Raw genomic sequence first — 24,761 nt, 5'->3', positions numbered from 1 at the left:
TCTGGGGCAGAACTTTTTTGTGTGATGTAATTTACAACTCCTTCTGGGAAGCAATTAGCATTCCTGATAAAGTGTGTGAACAGTTTTCTGACAGACTTTAATAAGACTGAGAACTCCTTCTGGGAAGCTAGGGTTACCCACCCAGCTGATTGACTCCTCTAATAATCTTTAACCAGATGTTCTTTCTTTGTATTCATTCGAAACAAGGTTAGTGAACCATTCTTGTTTTTTTTTTTTCTTCTTCTGAAATGTCTCTCCCAAAATGACTCCTTCAACTGGATTTTTCAAAAACCCTCTTTTTCTCTTGCTCAGAACAATTCTTCTGAAGCTGCTTTAACAGAAGAGAAAGAGGAACTTTTCTCTCCTACCAGAGAGGTAGGAGAGAAACCAGAAACACTGATGCATTATGGATACCAGGTGAAAATCTTTTCAGAGACAGGCCCTGAATGCCCAAAAGGATCAAATGTTGGTGAGAGGTCAAATAAAACAAGGATGAGACACTGCCACAGAATTGGGCAATAAGAATGTCAGTGGTGATGTTGGCAAGAGCTGTTTGACTAGAGGGATCGTGATCCAGGGTACACATCAGATTTCAGGGGCTGGGGAGGAAGTGTGGACTGTTCTTTCAAGAAGGGTGGCTGGCAAGAGGAAGAGAGCTTTGGGAGGCTGCTTTCAGTAGGAAACACAAGGAGAGTTAAAGTCATGTGTGAACAAGTTTGCAAGGAGAACTGCCAGGTATCTGGCCAGTGCAGTGGCTCAATAGGCTAATCCTCTGCCTAGCGGCGCCGGCACACCGGGTTCTAGTCCCAGTCGGGGTGCCAGATTCTGTCCTGGTTGCTCCTCTTCCAGGCCAGCTCTCTGCTGTGGCCCAGGAGTGCAGTGGAGGATGGCCCAAGTGCTTGGGCCCTGCAGCCGCATGGGAGACCAGAAGCACCTGGCTCCTGGCTTCGGATCAGCGGAGTGCGCCCGCTGCAGTGGCCATTGGAGGGTGAACCAATGGTAAAGGAAGACGTTTCTCTCTGTCTCTCTCACTGTCCACTCTGCTTGTCAAAAAAAAAAAAAAAAAAAGAAGAAGAAGAAGAAATGCAGGTATCTGAGAGAGAAAGGAAAGAGTTACACAGAGAGAGAAGGAGAGAGAGATAGAGAGGTCTTCCATCTGCTGGTTCATTCGCCAAATGGCTGCAAGGGCCAGAGCTGGGCTGATCTGAAGCCAGGAGTCATGAAAATTTTTCGGGGGTCTCACACGTGGGTACAGGGGCCCAAGGACTTGGGCCATCTTCCACTACCTTCCCAGGCCATAGCAGAGAGAGGGATTGGAAGTGGAGCAGCCGGAACTTGAACCAGCACCCATATGGGATGCCGGCACGGCAGACGCAGCTTTACTGGCTACGCCATGGCGCAGGCCCCAGAGAATGGCTGTCATTGATAGAGCCCTGAGATGGGCTCTTGGCCTGGAGCTGGGAGGAGACAAGGTCATCTTCCTGCGGCTGTGACAGGAAGGCGGTGAAGATCCAGCCTTGGGGAAGGGTGTCTCAAGTTTGGTTCTTGAAGGCTAGAGGCCTGCTTTTGCAGGGTGGCTGCGCCCCCTCGGGGTGGGGTGGGGTGGGGGGGTTAGGCGCCCTGCTGAAGGTGCTGAGCTAGGTAGCAGTATGGCAGACTGAAGACCCTGGAACCGATCATCGGTCCATGCTTTGCTACAGTAGTGCTTAGGAGTACAGATTCAGGCTTGAAGGAGGCAGGCACACTTCAGTTGTTCCAGGACTGTCTTCAAGGAAACCCTTGGTTCTGCAGCTTCTTCTGTCCATCCTCTGAGGATCCGCCCTCCATTTCTGACCTAAGCCCTGTTTTATTCTCCCTACGGACAGGTCCAGTGGCTGCTCTCTGCCCGAGTGGTTGCAGTTAACCTCCCTGTGCACCTAACTCATGATCCAACCGAGGTAGCCAGCCTTTCTCTCTGGCACCACACCCCTGGTGCAATTTGCCTCCTGGGCAGACCCTTTTATAAGCCTGTCATATTCCCACTCCGCATTTCCTCCCACTGGGAGTGAAGGCCCGAGTTTGTGTGTGTTATTGTCCCTTGCAGGTCCTGAGCTCTGTGCACAATGAGAACCTGTTGGGTAAAGGAAACGACCCTCTTTATTCTCTAAACCTTGGTTCCAACTTCTCCATCACCGCCACAGTCAACCCTGCAAGCCTCGTCCACAACAATATGCCTCTTGGCGCGGTGCACCCACTCAAAAAAAGTGAATTTTCAGACAACTTTTAACACAAGAATATAGCGGCTTCACCTCCATCCCTTGCTTCATTAACATCAGAACTGAGCCCGTGGGAGGGGACCTCCCTCCCGGCTTCCTCTCCCCCTTCCACCCCGCATGCTCTGCCTCAGAGCAATGCGAACCCGTTTTTCATTTGCTAATGATCTGGGCTCAGGTTATAATGGGCCATTAAGGTGTATTGTGGAGGGAAAGGGGGAAAAGGAACTTTCCGGTGGAGGCACAAAGAGATGGTGGGGTGGCGACTGGGGGGACTCGAGGGAGGCTTGGGATCTGATCCCGGCTGGTGGGAGGCAGAAACTCAGGGCAGGACCCCTGCAGAGGCCTGTGTCCTCCGCACACATGGTCTGGGCGTGCAGGGAGCGGATTTGCCCCTGTCCCCCGGTCCTTGGGCTCCCAGCTCCCCAGTGCCCAGCAGGTGTTCCCCCGGGCACCTATCTCTCTGCTCAAACATCTGCCTGACCCTTGGGGGCACCGCTACTGAAATACCGCGGTGACCCCGGAAGCCCCAGAGACACCCCCTGGACCACCGCTGAGCCGGGACAGTGTTAGAGATGCCTTCATCCCAGGCTCCCCCAAGGTCTGGCTGCCTCCACTCCACAACAAAATGCCACGGGCCGGCCTCCCACCTCGCTCCCTCCCTGGGGTCCATCTACCGGCCCACGTCCCGCACTGAATCCAGAGGATGTGTCAACAATCCCGACCCTGGAGCCTCACCCCCATCTTTACCTGGCCAGCACCTCAGTCCTTCCGGTTTCAGCTTCAGAGTCTCATTTTCTTAGAAGTCCTTTCCCACTACCCTCCTCCCAACACAAGGCAGGGACTAGGCTGCTTCCCTGGTTCAATTCTCACCCCCGATCTACGGCTGCAATGCAATGTCATAAGTGCTTAATAAGTATTTGGGGGATGCGTGAGGGAAAGTTAGGCAAGAAAATTCAGAGAGCAGTACGGTTAGAGGGTGGTGGATGGGAACAAGACCTGCAGTGCTTGGTTCACGAACTTGAGTATGGATCACAATTACCCCAGGGCTTGTTAAAGTACTGGGACTCAACTTTCTGATTTGTTAGGTCTGGGTGGGGCAACGTGCCATTCTGAAAAGGTCTCGGGTGCTGCTGCTCCTGGTGGTTAGAGATCACGTTTAGAGTTACCTCTGCTTCTACTGAGAAGGCTGGAGGGGCGGATTAGGATGACTTTTCAGATAGAAAGGTGAGGGGGGATGCCCTTTGGAAGTATCAAAGGTGGTGGTCAACTTGGAGACATCTGAGTTAGATAATAAAGACAACATTGACCTCCCATAGCTGTCAAGGTCCAGGGGTGGCTATGAGATGGGGTAGAAGTGGACTGTAGAGGAAGGTATGGTATGAGGTGGTCAAAGACCTAAAATTAACAATCAATACAAAGAAAAAAAGACAATAGCAGGGTGAGGGGCTGGCTTTGGTGCAGCTCAGGACACCTGTTTTTCCATATCAGGCGTCTGGTTGACTCCTTGTTCCTCCACCTCCAATCCAGCTTCTTTCTCCTGTGCACCCTGGGAGGTAGCAGGTGATGTCTCAGGTACTTAGGTTCCTCTATGCACAGGGGAGACCTTGATGGAGTTTCTGACTCCTATTTTGGCCTGGACTAACTCTGGCATTTGGAAAGTGAACCAAAGGATGGACAATCTGTCTCTGGCCTTTCAAATAAAATAAAAATAAATAAAAATTAAAAAAAAAAAAGCACTGAAATGAAAGATGTAAGTAAAAGGGAAAATTGTAAGATGGAATATTTGGCATCATTCTAATTGCATTAACAATGTGCAGGAAAAAGACTCAAAACTATGCCAATGTTTTACATTGTCATTTCCATGTTCAGTTTTATTGCTTTCTTTCATTTTTCTAAAGTTTCAAAACTTTCTCCATTAACATACATTCTTTTTGTGATGAAAGAAGATGTTTTCCTATTTCGAATCTCCTTGGTCTTGGACATTTCCATCCAGCTAAATTGCATTATCTCCTGTCATCCAATTTCACACTTGTTTCACTTTGACATCTTAACTTGTACTAAGAGGATGAAAATCAATGAAATGAAAGCCTCCAAAATGAAAAATAAACAAAAGAAAACAAAAAGGAAGGCAATCTCAAGAAAAAAAATTTAGTTGGTACTTACAACAATCAGGAAGTGTCAGGGGTACTGGCATTAGTCAGTCCATTTACTTGAAGGTTGTAAGGGGCTACAAGGCTCTTCAGGACTGGGGACCACATCAATCTGGCCATACAGGGAACTCTAGTTCCTACACTTCCTGTTCCTTCTCAGGGGGTTCAGAGAGGCGCTGAGTATGTTCTCAACTCTTGTTCAGAATTATTTATATAAGACCCCCCCTATATATCATTCAAAAAAGTTAATAAGAAATTATTCTTTTCTCTTTCGGGTCCTTGCTTCTAAGATGATAAAGAAAAGAAGGCACAATGACTGTTTAGCCACACGCAGCCTGTTCATTGCACAAACTCTGCTCCATGCTACCCAAGGACAAGGCCATTAAAAGTTTGTCCTTCCAAATATAGTGGAGGCAGCCCGTGTCAGGAACGTTAAAGCCAGTGTGTTGGACACCTGTGTGCTTCCCAAGCTGCCTGTGAAGCTACGTTATTGTGTGAATTGTGGCATTCACAGCAAGGTGGTCAGAAATTGATCTTGGGGAGCCCTGAAGGACTGAACACCACCACCCTGATTTAGACCTGCTGGTGCCATGCCACAGCCTCCACCAAAGTGCTTATCAGGAGCTGAGTCTTTCAGGGCTGAAGAATAACTGTTATCTATTTCTATTAGGCTGTCACAAAAACACACCAAACAGCGGAGTAAGGGAAAGTGTTTATTGGGGAAAACTCAGCAGACTGGAGGGAAGGGGTGAAGAAGGAAAAGAGAGAGAAGGAGAGTATAAGAGAGAAACAGAGAGGAGAGGAGCTAACGAGCAGAGAAGAGAGATGAGAAGGGGAGAGGAGAGCGGACGAGAGGAGCCAAGAGAGTAGGAGAGAAGAGCCAAGAGAGCCACGGGTTCAGGAACAGGTCCTTTTACAACTTTGCTGGAGGCCCGGGCAGGGAAGCAGGAGCAGGGAATCCCACTAGGATGGGGGTGGAGCTTGACCACAGTGGTTGGGCCATATGGCCACCAGGTTTCCAGCAATGGCGGCGGGGGCTAGAGCTTAGGATGTAAATCAGGGTGTAGATAGTGCCATAGATAAAACTGTGCCAGTTTCCTAACAATAACTATCTTATGGAAATTAATATTTACAGGAAAAAATACTATTTTCTATCATTTGGTTACCAAAATTAATTTTTAAAGATTTGTTTAATTATTTGAAAGGCGGAGATATATTATGGGCCCAGGAGCTTCCAACTCCATCCATGTCTCCTTTGTGAGTTGCAGGGGCCCAAGTACTTGGGCCATCTTCTGCTGCCTTATTAGGCATATTAGCTGGGAGCTGGATTGGAAGTGTAGCAGCTGGGATGGGAACTGTCACTCCAATATGGGAAAGTGGTATCACAAGTGGAGGCTTAACCAGCTGCACCACAACGCTGGTCCCAAATTTATTTTAAAAAATCTACTTGACAGACTATCATATAACAAAATTTGAAATGATTAAAGTACATGAAAATAAACTTTAGAACACAACCCATTGAATGCTTGCACAATAATAATAATAATAAAATTCCACTGTGGGCTGTTTATACCAAGTGGCAGTGGCTTTTACTGGTAAAAATTTCTTGCTCATTTCCCTAAAGGAATGAGCTAACACGGGACTTCAGGGCCTGTATCCCTCCATTTCACATGTGAATGATTCTGAATCTTTTGTCAAGGCCTTGTAATTCTTTACCTTCAGAGAAGAAGATGAAATGAAATAAATGACTATGTAAACATTCAGGGGTTTAATCAATGAAGGATTTAAAAATCAGGAATATGGGTATAGATAACCAAAGTTTTATTCTGTAAAATCCATTATTATGGAAGAAACTCGTTAAACTGTATATGACCACCATAGAATGTAAGGGATATATAGAACTGTGATAATCACAAACCTAAATCACACCAGGAAATCTTGGTATTTCAACTACACTGACTGCTTTGTCATTGTTTTCTTGAAAGTACTTTCATCTCCGATAATAAAGTATGAATTAACAGAACCATTCCAGAGACTAGGAAATGGCCAACCTGCAGGATTTGGCAAGGTAAAGCCAATAAGTGACAGTGTGAAATGAGAAACTCGTTTTCCTAATTGCCAGCTTAGTACTTTTTATTCTAGGCTGCTGTGTTGCCGCAAGGCAAACTATGTCACTGCTTTCCCGTTTTAGAAATAAGTTGTATGAAAGTTTCCTTTGTGGTCTGATGGCAAAAGACATTATTTAAGAAATGCCATCTGCTGATCATTAATGACAAAAGTTTTTACATGTTCATTATGGATTCAGGTTGTCCCCCATTTCTCCCAATATTTAGCATGTGTCTTTTCCAAGTTTGATGAGAACTGCAGAAATTACAGTGTTAAGAGGAAAAGAGCTTTAGGTATTATCTTTCCTATCATCTTGGAGGGAGTCGGGGGTGGGGGGCAGCCCCAGGAGATTTGTTCAGAGTCATGTTGTGAGTTGGGGGGGGAGTAGTACTTATAGCACATGGCTCAGGGGATCAGTGTTTTTAAGCCAGGGTACAATAGACAGGATGTTCATGGGACGTTCAGTCCTGGCTGAAGTACCAGTGTGGGGAGTTTGTGTGACATTTTATTTTTGTCATCTCTTCATTGACTCTTTTGTCTGGGTGCTTTAGGGGTGGGAATAATCAGAAAAAAGCCAAGTAAAACAGTAAGTGAATTAAAAAAATTTTTTTAAAAATATTTATTTATTTGAAAGGCAGAGTTAAAGAGAGACAGACAGACAGGAATCTTCCATCTGCTGGTTCACTCTCCAAATGACCACAAGGGCTGGCGCTGGGGCAGACTGAAGCCAGGAGCCTGGAACTCCATCCGGGCCTCCCCAGTAAGTAACAGGTACTCAAGCACTTGGGCTATCTTTCCCTGCCTTTTCAGGCATATTAACAGGGAAACTGGATTGGAGGTGGAGCACCCAAGACTTGAATGGGTGCTCAATATTGAAAAGTAGAGAGAGAAAGAGCCAGCGATATCTGCCACTGGCTAGTTCGCTCTCCAAATGCCTGCAACAGCTGGGGCTGGGCCAGGTCTAAGCCAGGAGCCGCAAACCCTACCCGGGTCTTTCACACTACTATAAGTAGACCCGACTACTTGATTCATTACCTGTTGCCTTCTAGGGTGCACATTAGCAGGAAGCTGGAATCTAGAACAGAGCTGAAATTGGAACTCAGGCACTCAGATATGGGGTGCAGGCATCCCAAGCAGTCTTAACTGGTAAGCCATAATGCCTGTAAGGACATCACAAAACACACCAAACACCAGAGTTAGAAGAAAGGTTTATTGTCAGATGGGGGAAGCCTGACAGGGGGGAGTGGGGGAGAGAGTAAGAGAGAGAGAGAGATGTGTGGGAACCAGGTCCTATTATATCTTTGCAAGGGGCAGGGAAATAGGAGCAGCAAATCCCATTAGGGTGGGGGTGGAGCTGACACCTGTGGTTGGGCCATCTGGTCACCTGGCACCATTTTACTAACAATGCCCACTCCTGAGATTCTTTATTTTTTTTTTGAAGATTTATTTATTTTATTTGAAAATCAGAGATACACAGAGAGAGGAGAGGCAGAGAGTTGGGGGGGGGGTCTTGGGGGTCTTTCATCCGCTGGTTCACTCCCCATTTGGCCGCAAGGGTTGAAGCTGTGCCCAGCTGAAAGCAGGAGCCAGGAGCTTCTTCTGGGTCTCCCACGGGGATGTAGGGGTCCAAGGACTTGGGCCATCTTCCACTGCTTTCCCAGGCCATAGCAGAGAGCTGGATCAGAAGTGGAACAGCCAGGACATGAACCGGCGCCCATTTGGGATGCTGGCACTGCAGGCGGCAGCTTTACCTGCTATGCCACAGTGCTGGCCCCCTGAGATTCTTTAAAGCAAAATGACAGAAGTAAAGCTAAATGGAATTTTAAAAAGTTGCACTTTTCCACGGAGAAACGATTAAGGAAGAGACAGACACAGAAGTGGCAGGGTGGGAGTGGGCAGTTTCTTACTGCCAGGGACTGCTCCAGTAGTTTGACGTGGTTATCTCATTCCTCTCAACAGTCCTTCAGGAAAGAGTCCAGCCATTAATCTCATTTCATGACCTGGGAACAAACTGAGGCTTGGAGAAATCCTGTAATATATGTCGCAACCACAGCACATGCTGCTAACTGCGAGAGCCATATCCAACCTAGGGATTGTCTGGCTATGAAGCCAGTGGACTTTTCAAAAAAAATTTGTTTTATTTTTTTGTTGTTGTTGCCTTTATTTAAAAGGCAAAGCAAGAGCAAGAAAGAAACAGCAAGAAGAGCAAGAGCGAGATAGAAATCTTCCATCTGCTGTTTTTTCCCCCAAATCCCAAAATGCCCACAATAGTCAGGACTCAACCAGGCTGAAACCAGGAACCTGGAACTCCATCTGGGTGTCCCAAAGAGGTGGCAGGCACCTAAGCACTTGAGCTATTGTCTGCTGCCTTCCAGGTTCCATTAGCAGGAAGCCAGATTGGAAGCTTAGTAGCCAAGACTTGAACTTGGACTCTGATATGGATTCAGGAGCCCCAAGTGTTTGTAAATTTACTAGCTGAAAGGCAGAGAGACAGAGACACACAGACCGAGCGAGGGAAAGAGAAAGAGCTTTGCTCTGCTGGTTCACTCCTCTAAATGCCTGTAACAGCTTGGCCAGGCCCAAGCTGAGAGCTGGGAATTCAACCTGGTCTCCCACGCTGGTGGTAGGGACTCAACTATTTGAATCATCACTGATGCCTCCCAGGGTACACATTAAAAGGAAGTTGGAACTGGAGCTTAGAATTGAACCTAGGCACCCCCATATGGGACACTCAAATAGATTCTTAACTGCTGTGCCAAATGCCTCAGGTGCCTGCCCCTGAAGCCTGTGTAATTTTACTTTTGCAGACAGTATATACAGGGTGCACCACTGAAAATAACAGTGACTGCAGTGTAATACCTTATGCTAACAGTAACGATGATAGCTGCCATGTGGCTTTTCCCAGCTCTTAGCAGCATCACTCGTATTTACACTCTAGTAAAACAAGAGAGGAAGAGAGAAGGACATGTACTTAAGACTTCTACTGACTTACTTTGTTTTCTGGAAATAATTGAAATACCCAATTAGTTTTGTTTGCCATTTATGAGATTATAATGTTCTAGATGTGGGTGTATGGTTGGTGTGTCATTGTGTGAAATCAAACCTGATATATTCAGAAGAATTATTCCAGTGGATAAGTATGCCTTTTGGGCTTGATATTCAATTTTGTAATTAGTAATCACTGTTCCCATTTATTGAATGGGAGTTTTAATCTGTACTTTTCCCCTTTTCCTTTTGAAGCTCAATGTCACACCCACCCATGTTTCCTTAGGGGACCTGTGAAAAATATGTTACCCTACATTTAAAAGTAAGTTTGTATTCTGTGGAAAACCAGTAACCACTTATTTTTGCATATAAATACCCCCCCAAATGAATCTATTATGATGAATTTTATGTTAGTCTCAAGTTCTAGTTTTAGCATTAGGCTGGATCCTCATATTTGGAAGATGTCCAGTCCTATAGCACTGTGGTATCTATATAAAAATGCTCACGTATCTCTTGATGGACTAATATCCATTTGCATTTGAATCTAGATGAAGAGGGTGCTCCTTCTCTAGAATTGGATTACCTGTTTACAAACGTCATTCTAATCCGCAACTCCCTAAAACTGTTACTATAAAAACAATAGAACTATTCTGCCGTTCCGCCTAAAAACAAAACCTTTCACCCAAATTACACGCCTTGCTAGCCACATTTTTACCTCCATGATGTTACGCTAATTTGAAAGAATGTATTTCTAAAGCTCAGACAAGAGTTGGAACTGGGACAGCAGCTCGCAGAGATCCTTTCAAAGCCCACTCCTGCGCCTTGGAGACACCTCAAGAATTCGCAGGCTGCAAAGGTAGGTGACGGAAGCGACCTCGGGAGCTGCGCACCGCCGCGCTCGGCGAGCGCCCGCGGACACAGGCCGAGCCGGCAGCGGCGAGGGCCGCGAAGAGTTAACCGGGGACCGAGCCCCCCGCGCCGCGGGCTCCCCGCGCTCTCCCCCGCCCGCCCGCCCGTCCCCACCCTCTGCTTTTGGCAAGGGATTAAAGTGCTCCCCCCTGTGGCAGCAGTGACCCAGAAATGAGTTTGATTCACACAGTCCTCCCTCCATAACAAGCCCAACGCCCGTCCGAGAGTGCCTCCGTGCGCGAGTGCCGGCCGTGTGCGCGCCGGCGAGAGCAGGGGCCCGCCCGGCTCCCGCCCGTCCGTGCGCCGCGGCCCGAACTCATGCGGCGCGGAGCCCAGCGCCTCGGCCGAACCCCTCCGCAGCAGGTAGGCGCGCGGGCCGCGGGGGCGGGGGGCGCCGCGCGGGTGTCCGCGCGTGTCCGCGTGGGGGTCCGTGTGCGCGTCCTGGGCCCGCGGCGGCGGCGGCGGCGGCGCGGCGGCGCGGCGGCGGCTGCAGGACGAGCCCAGAGGCTCAGCCATATTTGATGGTTTTGTTGCTTTGCTCGGGAGTTCTCGGGAGTAATTTAATGCCGAAGGTCGCTGCCTAGTGGAAATAATATAGTACGTCATTAATATGGCGCCAAAAGATTGGGTTGTCGATATGCAGCGAGGAGGGAGGGAGGCAGCCGCCGGTGCCGCGTTACTATCCCACCAGTAACTTGGGCATTGCCGGGGCGGGGGCCGGAGGAGGAGGAGGACAGGATGGTTTTTGGATCCTGAAAATTGATCTGTGTTGGATCCGTAAGTTTTATTGTGATGGTGATTTTTTTTTTCTTCTTCCATATCGGGAGGCTGAAGACTTAGCTTTCTCTTCTTTCGAATTTGCGAAGAACATGCCGGTTTCAGGTGAATCGTCAATTAAACGCGTTTAGGAGCAGAAGCCCAGTTTAGTTGGCTTTAGTTAATAGAATTTTCTCAAAAGCCAAAGTGCATTTAGGCTGCATGAAAGTGGAAAGCATAGTAGCAACTTGGTAGACAGATGGCAATGGCAGAACGCAGGTTCGCGTACATATATGAATCCAGAGTACGTGTGACCGTGTATGTATGTGCGTGTTGGTGGTGGGGGGGGGGAGGTGGGAAGGAGGACTGTATTTGTCCAATCATAGGTGTGTGAAGGTACATCCGTGCGGGGTGGCCGCAGTCCTCGCTCTTGTCACCGCGTCACCACATGTCCAAAATATTCATTGCATCAATTCAAGGGCAGTGAGCAAGGGGGTGGAGGGACAGCTTGGCAATTAGATTCCTCCAACATGAGATTCCAGGGATCAGATCTTTTACTTGCAGCAGGACCGTAAAGTGTAAAACCCTTCACTGGTCAAATCGGGCAGGAGTTGCATTGGTAGAGCAAAGTACCGATTAATCATGAACTTAAAACGGATTGCAAATTGTAACCTTTGGCACCATCTGCTGATTGTGGGGGTGGGGGGGGTCCCTCGGTCTCTTGTTGCTCTCCGTGAACGTGCAGTGTGCACCCCGGGACTGCAAGTTGCAAAGCCTTTCAGTGCACGTGTCTTGTGCCTGTGAGTGTGTGTTTGTGAGTTGGGGGCTGCCGTTCGGTAGCCAGCAGGCTCTCCGGGTTGCTCGGCGCTGGCTTGCAAATGCGGGAGAGGGATGGAATGTGGAATGTTGACCGGGGAACCGAATCCTGTCGGAACGGTCCCATTTGCTGGAGAAATTCGATCCCTTCCACCTCCTTCCCGCTCCCCCCCCCCGCCCGCCTTCGGGCAGGAGGCGGGGCTGAGGACGCGGCTGCTGCTCAAAGTGGCGGAGCGCGGCGGCGGGAGGCAGGTGCACGGCACCCGCCAGTGGGGGTGCCTCAACTTCCGCGGGCGTTTAAATAGCAGCCTCTCTCCCCTCCCACCGGTAATAGGTGATCTGGCGGCCGCGGGCGGCGGGGGGCAGGGGCTGGGGGAGACCCGGGAGCGAGCCTCCGCGGCACGTGGGCAGGTGCTGGGTGGCCTCGGGGCCAACTTTTGTAGCCCGCCTCTGGTGTTTGGAAGAGAGGCGGCCCAGTGTGGAAATGGGGTCGGGCGGCGACCGAGGCGCGGCCTCTCGGCCACGGCCAGAGCGTCCCCTAACGGTCCCGGCGGCGCTGCCGGGGCCCAGGGTTGGGGGGCTGCGGGGGCGGGGACGCCCGGCCCGCCGCACAAAGCCCGCGGCGCGGGGGTGGCCGCCGCGCCCCCGCCCCGGGAACGGCCCGAAGCCCGCCGCCGTCCCCGCGCCGATTCCGGCGGGCGGCCGCGGGCGTTTGTTTGTTGGTTCCGCGCCGCCTTCCTCGCCGGATGGCTTCCTGTGACAGAGGTGATACACAGTTTCCAGAACTGTCTGGGGGCGGGCGCGGCGGCGAGCGCGGGAGCCGAGCCCGCTCGGGGCTGCTCGCCGCCGCCGCTGCTCCCATCTTACAACCGTTTCTCGCCGCCCCTGCCGAAGGTGCCGCCCGGGAGGGACTCGGGGAGGGGGACGGCGCGGCCGTTTCCAGCGGCGCAAGTGGCTTCTGGACGCGAGGGAGCGTTTGATTTGCAACTGGGGCCGAGCGGATTGGTGCAGCTGGCGGCGGCGGGGCGGGAGGAGCGGCGGCGGCGGGGGGTGGCCACTTTCAAACGGAGAGGGCGGCGGCGGCGGGGACGCCGCTGCGGAGGGAGCGGAGCTCGGCTGCGCCACGAGAAGGTGTCATCGCGGCAGCGGGGCTCGTTCCGGCGGAGGCGCCGGGAGTTACTTTCCCCTCCTCCCGCGCTGTTGTTTCTGTCGCCTCCGGGAGGCGGGGGGGGGGGGGCAGGGAGCGGCGGCGGCGGCGGCGGCGGCGCGCGGAGCCGCGGCCCTGCGCACTCCCCGGCGGGCGGCCGCGGCCGCAGCCGCGCGCTGCGCCCCCGGTGCGGGGCGGCGGCCCAGCGTGCCCGGAGCCCCCCTCGGGGAGCCGCGGTTTCCGCCCTCCCCGCCCCCGCGCTCCCGCCCCTCAGCGCGGCCCGCCCCCCACGCCAGCCCTCCCCCACCGCGGCTCCCCCGGCCCGGGCTTTCCCACCCCGGGCTCCCCCTCCTGGGCGCGCGGGGGCGGCCGCAGCCCCGGCGCCGGTGGAGGCGGCGAGCAGACAAAAAAGCGGGCGATTTAAACGTGCCTTCGAAGCCCGTTAGGAATGCGTCGTCAGCCGGGGACCGTTTAAAAGCCGCCGGCTTTCTAGTAACGTGGAGGCGGCCGCCCCACCTCGCCTGGCCGGTAGGGCCAGGGTCCGTCGCCCGCCTTTATTTACCCTGGCCGGGAGGGAATTTTAAATTTCCTTTTTTTTTTTTTTTTTTGTAAAATGATCGCTGCAAGTGAATGACTTGAGACAGAGCTGCGATTTTAAAGAAAAGTGGGAGAGGATCTGAGGTTTCCATTACTGGGAGTTAGCTCAGGGGGTTGGTTCTTCCAGGTTTTTATGAGGTGAACTATTTTTCCTTTTTAGAATACCCGCTGTGAAGGCCAGCTCTCTTGCTACTTGTGGCTCGAGGCTAATGCCTTCCGACGCTAATGAACTAGTTTTAGGATGCAGACAGTTTCCCTGGAAGCTGATTTGGTAGTGTTTCACCACCGATGGGTAGATTTCGTAGTAAGTTACGGTTTGATCAATCACAGCTCATCAAGATTTAATCGCTTCTAGGTGGAGAAGGAAGGGTTCCGTGTAATCGTACCTAATACAGAAAACACTTGTAATGCAATAATTGGTTGTTTATAGGGCAGGCGACACGGGACATAAAAGGGGGCTGTTCTGTGGATGACACTTTCTTGGCATGTATATGGGACAGAGAATTCTTAAAAGTGTTGATTTGTATCTACTTGAAAGGCTGAGGAAAAAACAGAGGGAGAGATCTTCCAGTTCCTTATTCACTTCCTAAATGCTCACTACAGCCAGGGCCAGGCCAAAGCCTGGAGTCAGAACTTCATCCGGGTCTCCCACGTGGGTTCTAGGAACCCAAACAGGTGAGACGTCACTGCGGGCACTGGAACTGGCCCAAGCAGTGTCTTACTCAGTGCCACAGCATCCGCCTCAACAACCCAGAATGGTTAACTTGTCTTTTACCCCGAGGATCTTAGTACTGTTTTCTGTCACGTTTAGCTTTTAAATCCGACAACTTCCTGGTCCTTTGATTTTTCTGCCATCCTTCCGTGTTTCTGTTTGACCTGACACTTTGATTTCAGCGTCTAGAAAAATACAGTTTTCAACTGTGTTAAGTGTTGGGCTTCCACGTAGCTCCTTGGAACCCTGTACTAGCAGAGATCTTGAACTTGATTCCATCAAAGGTTATAGGCTGCTTTCTAGTAAGAGAAGTTGGGGTGTGTTCCACAAAACTGAGAACTTTGACAAAACTAGATGTATGTTCATTTGCAAGGAAAAACCCTCAACTGTTAGTATTAGTTCTGCTATCACTTGACGGGGTTTCTGTGTATAAAAAGTCTTTTTATTAACCAATGTTGAAAGAGCAGCTATGCAAGGGAAACAGGGAAAAATGGTCAGTGTTCCTGAGAGGGCGTCCAGAGAGCTAAAACTGTAGGAAGTTTAAGGAACCACCTACTTGGTTTTAGAATCAAACTGTTGCTTCTTCCCTGGGGAAGAAGGGATGACCTGAAACAAACTTGGAGGAGGCGGTGATAATCTTCACATGTAAACACACCTGATAGGGATTTTTAGTGGTTTAAACAAGTTATTACAGAATGGGTGTTGCATGTACAATGTTTAAAATTAGGGACTGCAGAGAAGCAAAAACACATTCGTACACCCAGGAAATCGCTGTATCACCTTCCAGATAGAGTTCCATGTGTGGGTGTGTGTAGGTGCTGTATCATACTGTACAGACAGTTCTGGAGGAGGGTGGTCCCTTGCTCCCCTCCCCCACCTCCTAGCTTGGCAGTTTTACCTCATCTGTTACCAGGACATATTCACATTTCCCTTTGGCACCCCAGAATCCTAGAACCACTTTGTCTTAAGTCACTATCCAGTCCTTGACCAGTTTTTTTTGTATCTAGTTGTTTCTCTTAAGTAGATGGTGAGCCTTGGTAACTTAGTGACAAAACCTGTGAGGCTGAGGAGGCCATCCGTTGGAAATAAAGTCTGTGGTATGAAAAGAACTGGAAATGGAAATAGTGTTTATTGTAATTTGAAAGCCTTAGGTTTGAAGATCATCTGTTTGAAAACTACTTTAAGAAAATTTGTTTCCCTGATGTGTTTATCCACAGATTTGTTGGAAAAAGATTTACCAAATGTTTGTTTCAGTTCCGAGGTAGTCAGAGCAGCAAGCATGAAGACATCAAACACTGACCCTGTCCCCTGACTTCAGGCTTGGGTGGGGGTCCCTGGCACTGCTGCTGTTTCACCCTGGTGTTTGTGGAGCTCTTGACTGTTGGGTATTGTGGGCACCTGTTATGCTATTACAAGCGATGGTCTGTCAGAATTTGCATCATAAACCTGTTTTCCCACAAAGTTTGCAAAATATCTGGAAGGAAATAGACATTTTAGCCAACAATCTTGCTTTTTTTTGGACTGCATGAAAAGGTTTGCCTTGATTGGTAAAAACAGTTACATCAGTTTTTAACTTCTTTGGTACCACATTCAACAATATGCATCCCCTCTCCTATCTTTTTTTTTTTTTTTAAATACATGCTGGGTGTTTTTGCTTGAAGTTGTTAGTTTCCTGGAAGGTATCAGAAGCCTGGTACAATCTTAATTGGGAAAGTGTTTTTTTCCCCCATACTTACTTACTTATTTGAAAGGCAGAGTTACAGAGAGGGAGGGACAGACAGAGATGTCTTCCGATTGCCGGTTCACTCCCCAAATGCCTCAAAGACCAGGGCTGGGCCAGGCTGAAGCCAGGAGCCAGAGCTTCATCTGGGTCTCCCATGTGAGTGTCAGGTGCCCAAGGACTTGAGTCATCTGCTGCTTGCCCAGGCCCATTAGCAGGCTCCCATTTGGGATGCCAGCATCACAGGTGATTGGCTTTACCCACTCCATCACATTGCCAGACCCTGGAAAGTATTTTAATTCTTGAGACATGTAGCATGCTTCTTTGAACGATTTAGTGTTCAGTTCATTTTCTCCATTTTCAAGATCTTCAGCACTGTATGTACATAATGTATTTAAAATTTGGACAACTGGAGCCAAGTGTTTGGTTCAGCAGTTAAGATGGCACTTGGGGATGCTTCATCCCTGTCCCTGTCTCATTTTTTTTTTTTTAAGCTGTTCTCTTGTCACAACACTTGATTATTTTTATTGGAAGGCAGAGTTACAGAGAGGCAGATATCTTCCATCTGCCAGTTCACTCCCCAAATGGTCGCAGTGGCTAGAGCTAGGTTGATCCGAAATCAGGAGCCAGGAGCTTCTTCCAGGTCTCCCACGAAGGTGCAGGGGCCCAAGGACTTGGGCCATCTTCTACTGCTTTCCCAGGCCATAGCAGAGAGCTGGATTGCAAGAGGAGCAGCCGGGACTAGAACTGGCGGCCATGTGGGATGCCGGCACTGCAGGCAGTGGCTTACCTGGTTCGCCACAGCACCGGCCCCTCCGCTTCACTTCTGATCCAACTTTCTGCTAATGTACACATCCTGGGAGGCAGCAGGTTGATGGCTCAAGTAGTTTGTCTCTGCCACCCATGTGAGAGATTCTGACTGGGTTCTGGGCTCCTGGCTTCACTCCAGCCCTGCTGTGGCAGTTGTGAGTGTTTATAGAGAGTGAACCAGCAGGTGGAAGATCTCTCCATCTCTCTATAAAGTGGGAAAAAAAAGCCTTAAAATATTAGGCAATTATTTTTGTTTGTAGAACATACCTTAGAAAGTTGTCTATTTGCCTGGTGTTATTTCTTATGCAAAAACTTTGGTCTGTGATCATGATGGTGTATATATTTTTTTGTGGTTGATAGCTCTGGTGAAGCAGGTTTCCCTGTCTTCCTAGTAAGGGTAGGAATGGTCCTCTTTGCAAGTAGAGGTGGCATTTAGCTAGGTTCTGGCCCAGGACTCTTGAAGGATTACTTAAGATGTCGTTCCTTAAAGCAGTGCAAGTAAAGACAACCAGATTGCGAATGGGAAGGTTAGTTGCTGGGGAAGGTGTGTCTTCATTTTTGATCTTTCATTAACTTTAGACCAACGGTACTCATAGAAGATATGCTCTCGAGATGTAGTCAGTGACTGGACTTTTGATGACAGCCAGTTCAGTGTTTACTTTTTGCTTTTGGTTCTAAAAGTAGAAGGCATAACAAGGAGATTGAGAGCAGTCGAAGTGAGTTTATTTTCCAAAACCTTGGGTTCTGTTGGGCTTAACGTTGAGGGGATTCACTACAGTTTTTCTTTTGTTGAAAGTACTCAACATTAGCAAAAATATATATGAAATATTGATCACTTAATGTCTGTTGCACAGGAAATTCTGTCAATTTGAAAATTCATGATCGTTTTTGAGACAGTTTCTAAGCAGTTATTTTTAAGATTTCAGTGGTGAGGGCCTAAGCCAGGAATAAAATAGGGCGTTGTTTTCTTTACTTCTTACTTCAGAGCAAGGAGCAAGAAATGGCTCGGACAGCAAGTTGCTTGAGGTCGAGCTGCATGGTTTGTTTTTCACTAGCACAGAGTACACCAAGCACAACTTAGCATTTTTCTTGATTACTCACGGTCATCTTTACGAGCATCAGTTATTTCAGTGTAGAAATGTTACGATGCACGTAAGACTTGGACACCGAGTACTTGTGCCTCATAAAGTGGAGGACACTCCTGAGATCTGAAACCCGGAAGCCCTGTCCCCCAGAAGATGTGACTGGCACTGAAACTGGTGTGGCGGTGCAGGGATTCGGTAGGTTTCCTTGAAAGTACCCTTGCAGTCTAGTTAAATGTTTAAATCCTGGTAGGTGCTTGGGATTTTGCTCTGATTCTTTTACTGTCACTGTTAACCTTGTATTATGGTTAACATGCCTGTCTGGGACTGTCATTTTATTGGCTATTAGCTTGAATTGGGAAAAGAAGCTAGAAATTTTCATAACTTAGTGAACACCAGCTCCCAGTAGGAGTTTCAGGCCTTCTCTTTGGAGGACAGCTCACTGGTATCTGGATGTAGCCTTTAGTTAAGTTGCTTGGAGCATTCGCCCCCTCCCCCCTCATTCTTTCCTTGGGAACCTGTCTGTTCTTAGGACTTCTTTTTCACCAAGTGAGTATGTCTTGATCTTTTACTTCATAAGCTTTTCAGGTACTTGTCCAAGATCTGGTTAACTGGTTCACCTTTATTCATACGTAATGTTGGTAGTCCATGTTTTAGGCTTTGTGTGAGACAGTCTGTCCCAGCTGCTCAGCTCTATAGCTGTCAGTGTGAAAGCAACTAGAGAAGAAGGTAAATGAGTGCACATGACTGTGTTCCAATAAAACTTTATTTATGGACATTGAAATTTGAATTGCATGTTATTTCACGTGCCCTGAAAAGTTCTTTGCTCCCTCTCTCCTCAAGCATTTGAATATGTGAAAGTCATGCTAAGCTCCAGGGCTGTGCAGACCAGGCCCATGAGCCCTGATTGATAGTGAGACTCAGCATGACCCGGCCCCCTTTCTTGTAGGAACCTGAAAAATACTAGTTGGCTAGTCTGAGGGCTGTGGCTCTTAACTCTTAGGTATCTGGATCACCTTTGAGGGTAGGGTGTGTAACATGGGACCGTTTATCTAGCAAAGAACAGCTAAATAGTCACACACGCCATCCACGGGGCCAGGCAGAGAAGCCCTGTGTAAGGGGATGTGTGTTATAAAGTTGGCTTCCCTCCTGGAAAGAGCTAATGTCAAGTAGGGGTGTGTGTTACAGAGAACACCTCGGCCTGTGACTGCTCAGGGCCTCCCCACCAGCCTCCCCAGCTTGACCGTTCATGTGACCTGCTAGACATCAGGAGGGTTTGCCAGGAAACTAGATTAGAGTTTCTAAGTTGACTGTTGTTTATTGATTACCTTGTAGTTGTCTGCTCCTTGATAACAGATCATGCTATTCATCTTCTGATAGGAAATCCAGTGGACCTCCAGGAGGGGGAAGCTCGAGGCTGGCAGGTGAGGCCAGTGCCCGCCCTCTTGGGAACTAGGCCCTGGTGCTGCCACTGGCTTTTCCTCTGGACCTATTGGTGCATCTTGGCTTAAGCTGCTCATTTTTAAAATTAGGGAAGTTGGTTACATTATTTATTTATTTTATTCGAAAGACAGTTACAGAACCTGCAACAACAACTGGAGCTGAGCCGATCTGGAGCCAGGAGCTTTTTCTGGGTCTCCCATGAGGGTGCAGGTACCCAAGGCCTTGGGCCATCTTCCGCTGCTTTCCCAGGCGCATTAGCAGAGAGCTGAATCGGAAGTGGAGCAGCTGGGACTGGAACTGGCGCTGCAGGCTGGGGCTTTAATGTGGGGCCTCAGCACTGGCCCCACATTATTTTAAATGATCTGAAATTTAACCACTGCAGTTAGGATTTTATGGGCTGCTTTTGGGAAGATTTCTCACAGACCCAGTCTATGTTGTGAGGCTCTTCAACTTTAGCCTCAGAGAATACTTCCCAGCCCTTATTACTAGGTTTTGCTTGTGTGTGTGGTGACCATCGTAACACGACTTGTACAGCTGTGATGAAACCTTTGTTTTCCTCGGACCGAAATGGCATGTGAGTGTGCTGTCCAGGTCTGTGGTGGGTAACATGGGGAGTGTCTCTTGCTCTTTTCTTTATAACTTTTCCTAAAAAGTTGTTGGTGACTTAACAGTGTTGGTGGTAACTGCTGGTTTCTGACAACTGGCTATAATCGAGGGACAGAGTTCCTCAAGACAGCTGCATTTCAGTCTGCGCACAGTGTAATTGTCATTAGCTGTGTGAGTCTGGTCTCTGCAGAAGCTGTGGTGTATATCCTGTGTGAGAACATCTGGTTTGAGCATTTAAAAATCTTAAGATTACCCCGTAGACACTTTGCGTGCATTGGCTTTTTCCACCAGGGGCAGAATAATGGGTTATAGAGTCTTTTCCCCATCTGACCCTTTTCCTGGTTTATTCATAGGCTGTTGCCTGTTAACATTTAGTTTTTCTTTTTTCTTTTTCTTTTTTTTTTTTTTTGACAGACAGAGTGGACAGTGAGAGAGACAGAGAGAAAGGTCTTCCTTTGCCGTTGGTTCAGCGCGGCCAGTGTGCTGTAGCCGGCGCACCTCGCTGATCCGAAGGCAGGAGCCAGGTGCTTAACCTGGTCTCCCATGGGGTGCAGGGCCCAAGCACCTGGACCATCCTCCACTGCACTCCCGGGCCACAGAAGAGAGCTGGCCTGGAAGAGGGGCAACCGGCACAGAATCCGGTGCCCCCACTGGGACTAGAACCCGGTGTGCCGGCGCCGCAAGGCGGAGGATTAGCCTATTGAGCCACGGCGCCGGCCAACATTTAGTTTTTCTAAAGTGTCATCCATAATGTACCTTGATTGTGACCTGAACATGTGTGTGTGTACAAGTATTATACCAAGCAGATCCCGGTTCTGATACCCCAGGGGAGAATGAACCCAAGCTTCTGATTTCAGTGAAGTGCTTTAGAAAATTAACTTTATTTTCATAAAATCTGGAGAGATTAATTTTACCCAGGTTTCCCCTAATATGTTATGAAAATGTGAGAAAAGGAATAAGACATATAGGGTAGATGGGCTTCATCTATCTGGGTAGCACTGTTAAGAAGGATTCCGAAGTCTCAGCCGGAGAAAAACGATGACCTAATCTAGTGCCATGTCTGCCACAGGTGAAGGGAATGGCATACTTGCGATCTCTGGATTGTAGCCTTTTTGTTTTTATTTTTTTCCCCCAAAATAGTACTGTTTTTGAAATGAGTAGGAAGTTGAAACATGTTTATTCCTTAAAGGTATTTTAAACCCTAATTTTCCTGTCTGGGTTATTTTTTTTCCTATTCTTTTTGTTCTTATTTTAGGTCACCTCCTACTGATGTTGACTATTCTATCTTTTAAAAGCTTCTGCTTTTGAGGTTCACAATGACCTAATCAAGCAGAATGGCTGATGATAGTGCTTTGTGGCATTTATGTTAGTACCTTTTTTAGTTTTTCCTTCTACATTGTTCTGTCACTGTCAGGTAGGAAGAGCCATTCAGAGCCCCCTCCAGAAGGAGGGGCGCTTAGGGCATCTACAGATGGCTGCTCATTTTAGGCTAGTGCTTTCTGTCGGCCCAAGCAGTTGCACTCCCCAGATCCTCTGTGCCAGTGAGGAATAGGGAAGGAATAGGAAAGAAAGGGCTTTTTTTTTTTTTCTTTAAAAAAAAAAAAATTTATTTGTGAGTGTGTGTGTGTGGAGTGTGAGTGTGTGTGTGAGAAAGATCAATCCTCTGCTTGTTCACTCCCCAAATTCCTGCAACAGCTAGGGCTGACCAGGTGGTAGGCAGGAACCTGGAACTCCATCCAGGTCTCCCACCTGGGTGGCAGGAACCCCCGTACTTGGACTTGGACTTGGACCTGGACCATATTTGCTACTTCACTGTTCCACTAATAGGAAGCTAGATTAAAGTGGAACCGGGATCTGAACTGGCAGTTGGCTGAGGGATACTTGCATCCCAAGCAGTGGCTTACCCCACTGCACCACAGTGCCTGTCCTAAGTGAAGAAAGGTTCTGACTTCTAAATCTTTGTTGTTGTTAGTGCAGAATCATGGTCAAAGATTAAAGTCATATGAAAGATTATCAAGAGAAGTACAAGTTCTCAAGTCGTTCTATCTGGAACACTTTGGCTACATTTCTCAGAACCACACTGAACCTTTATGTTTGTCCAGAAGTTTTCCATGAATAAAACAATTGGTGTGTGTGTTCTTCCCCCTCTTTTTTATATATAAATGGTCTTGTGTTTCAATTAAAATTATTTTACTGATTTGCAAGGCAGAGAGACAGAGACAGGCAGAGATCTTCTATCTCTGGTTCACTTAATAAATGCTTGGCAATAGCTGGGCCTGGGCCAGGCTATAGCCAGGAGGCTGGAGCTCAGTGCAGGTCTCCCACCTGCTGCCTTCTGGGGTGCACACTAGCAGGAAGCTGGAGCCTGGAGACGGCTAGGACAGAACAGAGGCACTCTAGTGGGGTGAGGGCTTCCTAACCATTGAGCCCAACATCTGCACCCTGTGTTTCTCCCCTCTCCCCTGATGTTTCCTTGTTTTTCCATCTTACTATGTCTTGGGCCTCTGCACACCTGAGCATGTAGATCTAACAGAAAGGAATTCTGAGTAGATGGAAATAAGGATAAAAACTCAAGATTGGAGGCCAACGTGAGTGACTGCCATTCTTGTTTGGGTGTGAATTTATTTCCTCCCATGTCAAGGACAGTTAAAAAATACATTTAAAGTACAAATGATGGGAATGTTCTGTTATAGCTGCTTTTATTCAGTTGTCTCTTAATTGAGTCAGCAGTTAGGGAGGTTCATAAGGGATTTAATAGATTGTCTTCTAAAGCAGCAAATGGGTTATTGATAAATTGGCGAATGAGAGCTGCTTGTGATTCATTCAGAACTGCTCAGATTTATAAACTCTGTAAATCCTGAAAACTTCTTAAACGACTTCCAAAATCTGAGTTCAAAAGTAACTTATGAAGAACTTTTCCTGGAGTAATGTGTGGTACATTGGCCCTATTAGTAATGCTGATAGGAGTAATTGCTCCAGTTAGGGTATCTAGTCAGTCAGTCTTTCCCAGGGGTAGTTATTTATTGCTAACAGAAAAATCTCTTTTCAGCTGATTATTTTCAAGTTGGATCTCTTTCCAAAGGTTATATAGTAGCTCGGGTAGCATTTTCTTTAAATAAATTTCAATGTGTAACATTATAAGTGATAACATTTTTAAAAGTTCCTGTTTTTTGGTTGAAATATTTAGACAAGGTTAAAATTTTAACACTTAAGATCTAAACCACTTGTCAGTTAAATCTACTGAGGTTTTTTTTTTTTTTTTTTTTTGACTAGATACAAACCCTTTGGTTAAATTGAGAAATCTGGGTTTGAGTTATAGTCACACTAGTATTTTTAGACTGTGAGCATATGAATTAGATAATGTTGCCAAATTGAAAACTTCACATCCAGGCGATTAACTTTTGCTTTAAAAACTGAGGTAAGAAACCAGCTGGGTTCCCTTCACATTCATTCAAGAGACAGGTTGACAAGTTTTACTGTGTACAGTTGGGTACTTGGAAAACTATATATTTCTTAGCATTCAAGAAGGTGACCTATTAACAAAATACATCTTTTTTTGGGGGGGTATTCTATGATCAGTAATTCGGAAATAAATTTTCAATTACATAGTATTTAAAATAATACTCCAACTATCTGGATTTAGCTTTATGTAAGTCTACCTAGTTTCTGAAAATAGGTGATAAATTATAGCTGTTTGACAGAGAATGGAAGGACACCAATAAATTTAAAACTACTGGAATAGAAGTTATTCCAGTTAAAGGTCAGTGAGATATTAAAGTGAAAGCATCTCAAATCCAATAAAGCAGAGTGCGCATAGGATGCAGTTTTGCACACAGGAACCCAGTCATTTATTCAGAAGGCTATTTTAATGCAGAGCATGGCATTAGGTGATTCATAGTAGGAGTTCAGAAAGGTCTTTAATTGGGCACCTTCTGCAACCCCTCGAGAGTGACGCAGAGAACAGTGAGAACCGGGCCATGCATGGGGTTCACACTTTAAGAAAAGTAGTTAAAACAGGAGGTTGTAATGGTCCCTCTTTCCCAGGAATTGCGTTGAGTAAACATCCTCAAATTCTTAATCATCTTATTCTTTTGTAAAACCCCTCTTCCCTTGCTCCCTGAGGTCATTTCTCATTCTTTCTTGGAATAACATGCCAGGCGTGCCTTTCTGCCTCCCTGCCACCACGCCCAGGTCACTGAAACTTGTTCACTCAAATTCCTGAGCCACCTCAGGGATGGGTTCCTTTAGCTGGTGGCTGCTCTTAATTTTCTGTGTGCTCATTTCCCATTCCCATCTGAGGAAACTAAATCTCAAAAGTCTTGAGGTGTGCGCCCCCCCCCCCCCCCCCCGCCCCGTGCTGTCGTCCGATGGTAACTTGCTAGCCTTGGCATTCCGAAGCCACTTGTCTAGTTATTTGCATACTGTCTTCCTGAGGGGACCAGGAGCTCCTGGAGCACTGGGCATTGCCTGCCATAGATGTTTTCATCCAATTAATACATTAGCTAATGCACCACCTTTTAATCTGTGTGATCTAACAGGAGTGATCTGCATTGATTTAAACAGGGACCCTGGGCCAGCAGGTCAGAGTGTCCCTGTCTTTTGAGAATGGGGCCCTGAGCACCCTCCACATTGCTCACCTCTCTTAGCACGAGTTTCCCCACGGTGAG

At 47.8% G+C, this 24,761-nt stretch overlaps 1 protein-coding gene across 10 annotated transcripts in view; it reads left to right on the top strand.

Annotated features, from left to right (window-relative positions):
- The first annotated feature begins 10,329 nt into the window (after positions 1–10,329).
- Positions 10,330–24,761, top strand: part of JADE1 (jade family PHD finger 1) — a 63,300-nt gene continuing 48,868 nt past the window's right edge. For 2 of the 10 annotated variants that reach the window (XM_062199622.1, XM_062199621.1), the window contains exon 1: positions 14,374–14,396. Coding sequence is in view for 2 of the 10 variants with exons in the window: in XM_062199623.1 (XP_062055607.1) it covers positions 12,724–12,742 (19 nt within the window). In the remaining 8 variants the exon portion in view is untranslated. Of the gene's footprint in view, positions 10,353–10,713; positions 10,769–10,979; positions 11,003–11,221; positions 11,288–12,212; positions 12,312–12,709; positions 12,743–13,102; positions 13,109–14,373; positions 14,397–24,761 lie in introns of those variants that run through there. The other 8 variants (XM_062199631.1, XM_062199627.1, XM_062199630.1 and 5 more) reach the window with 8 other exon arrangements.

This window comes from Lepus europaeus, chromosome 8 (assembly GCF_033115175.1).
Source record: "Lepus europaeus isolate LE1 chromosome 8, mLepTim1.pri, whole genome shotgun sequence".
Classification (NCBI taxonomy): Eukaryota; Metazoa; Chordata; class Mammalia; order Lagomorpha; family Leporidae; genus Lepus; species Lepus europaeus.
This window is presented reverse-complemented; position numbering and strand designations above follow the sequence as displayed.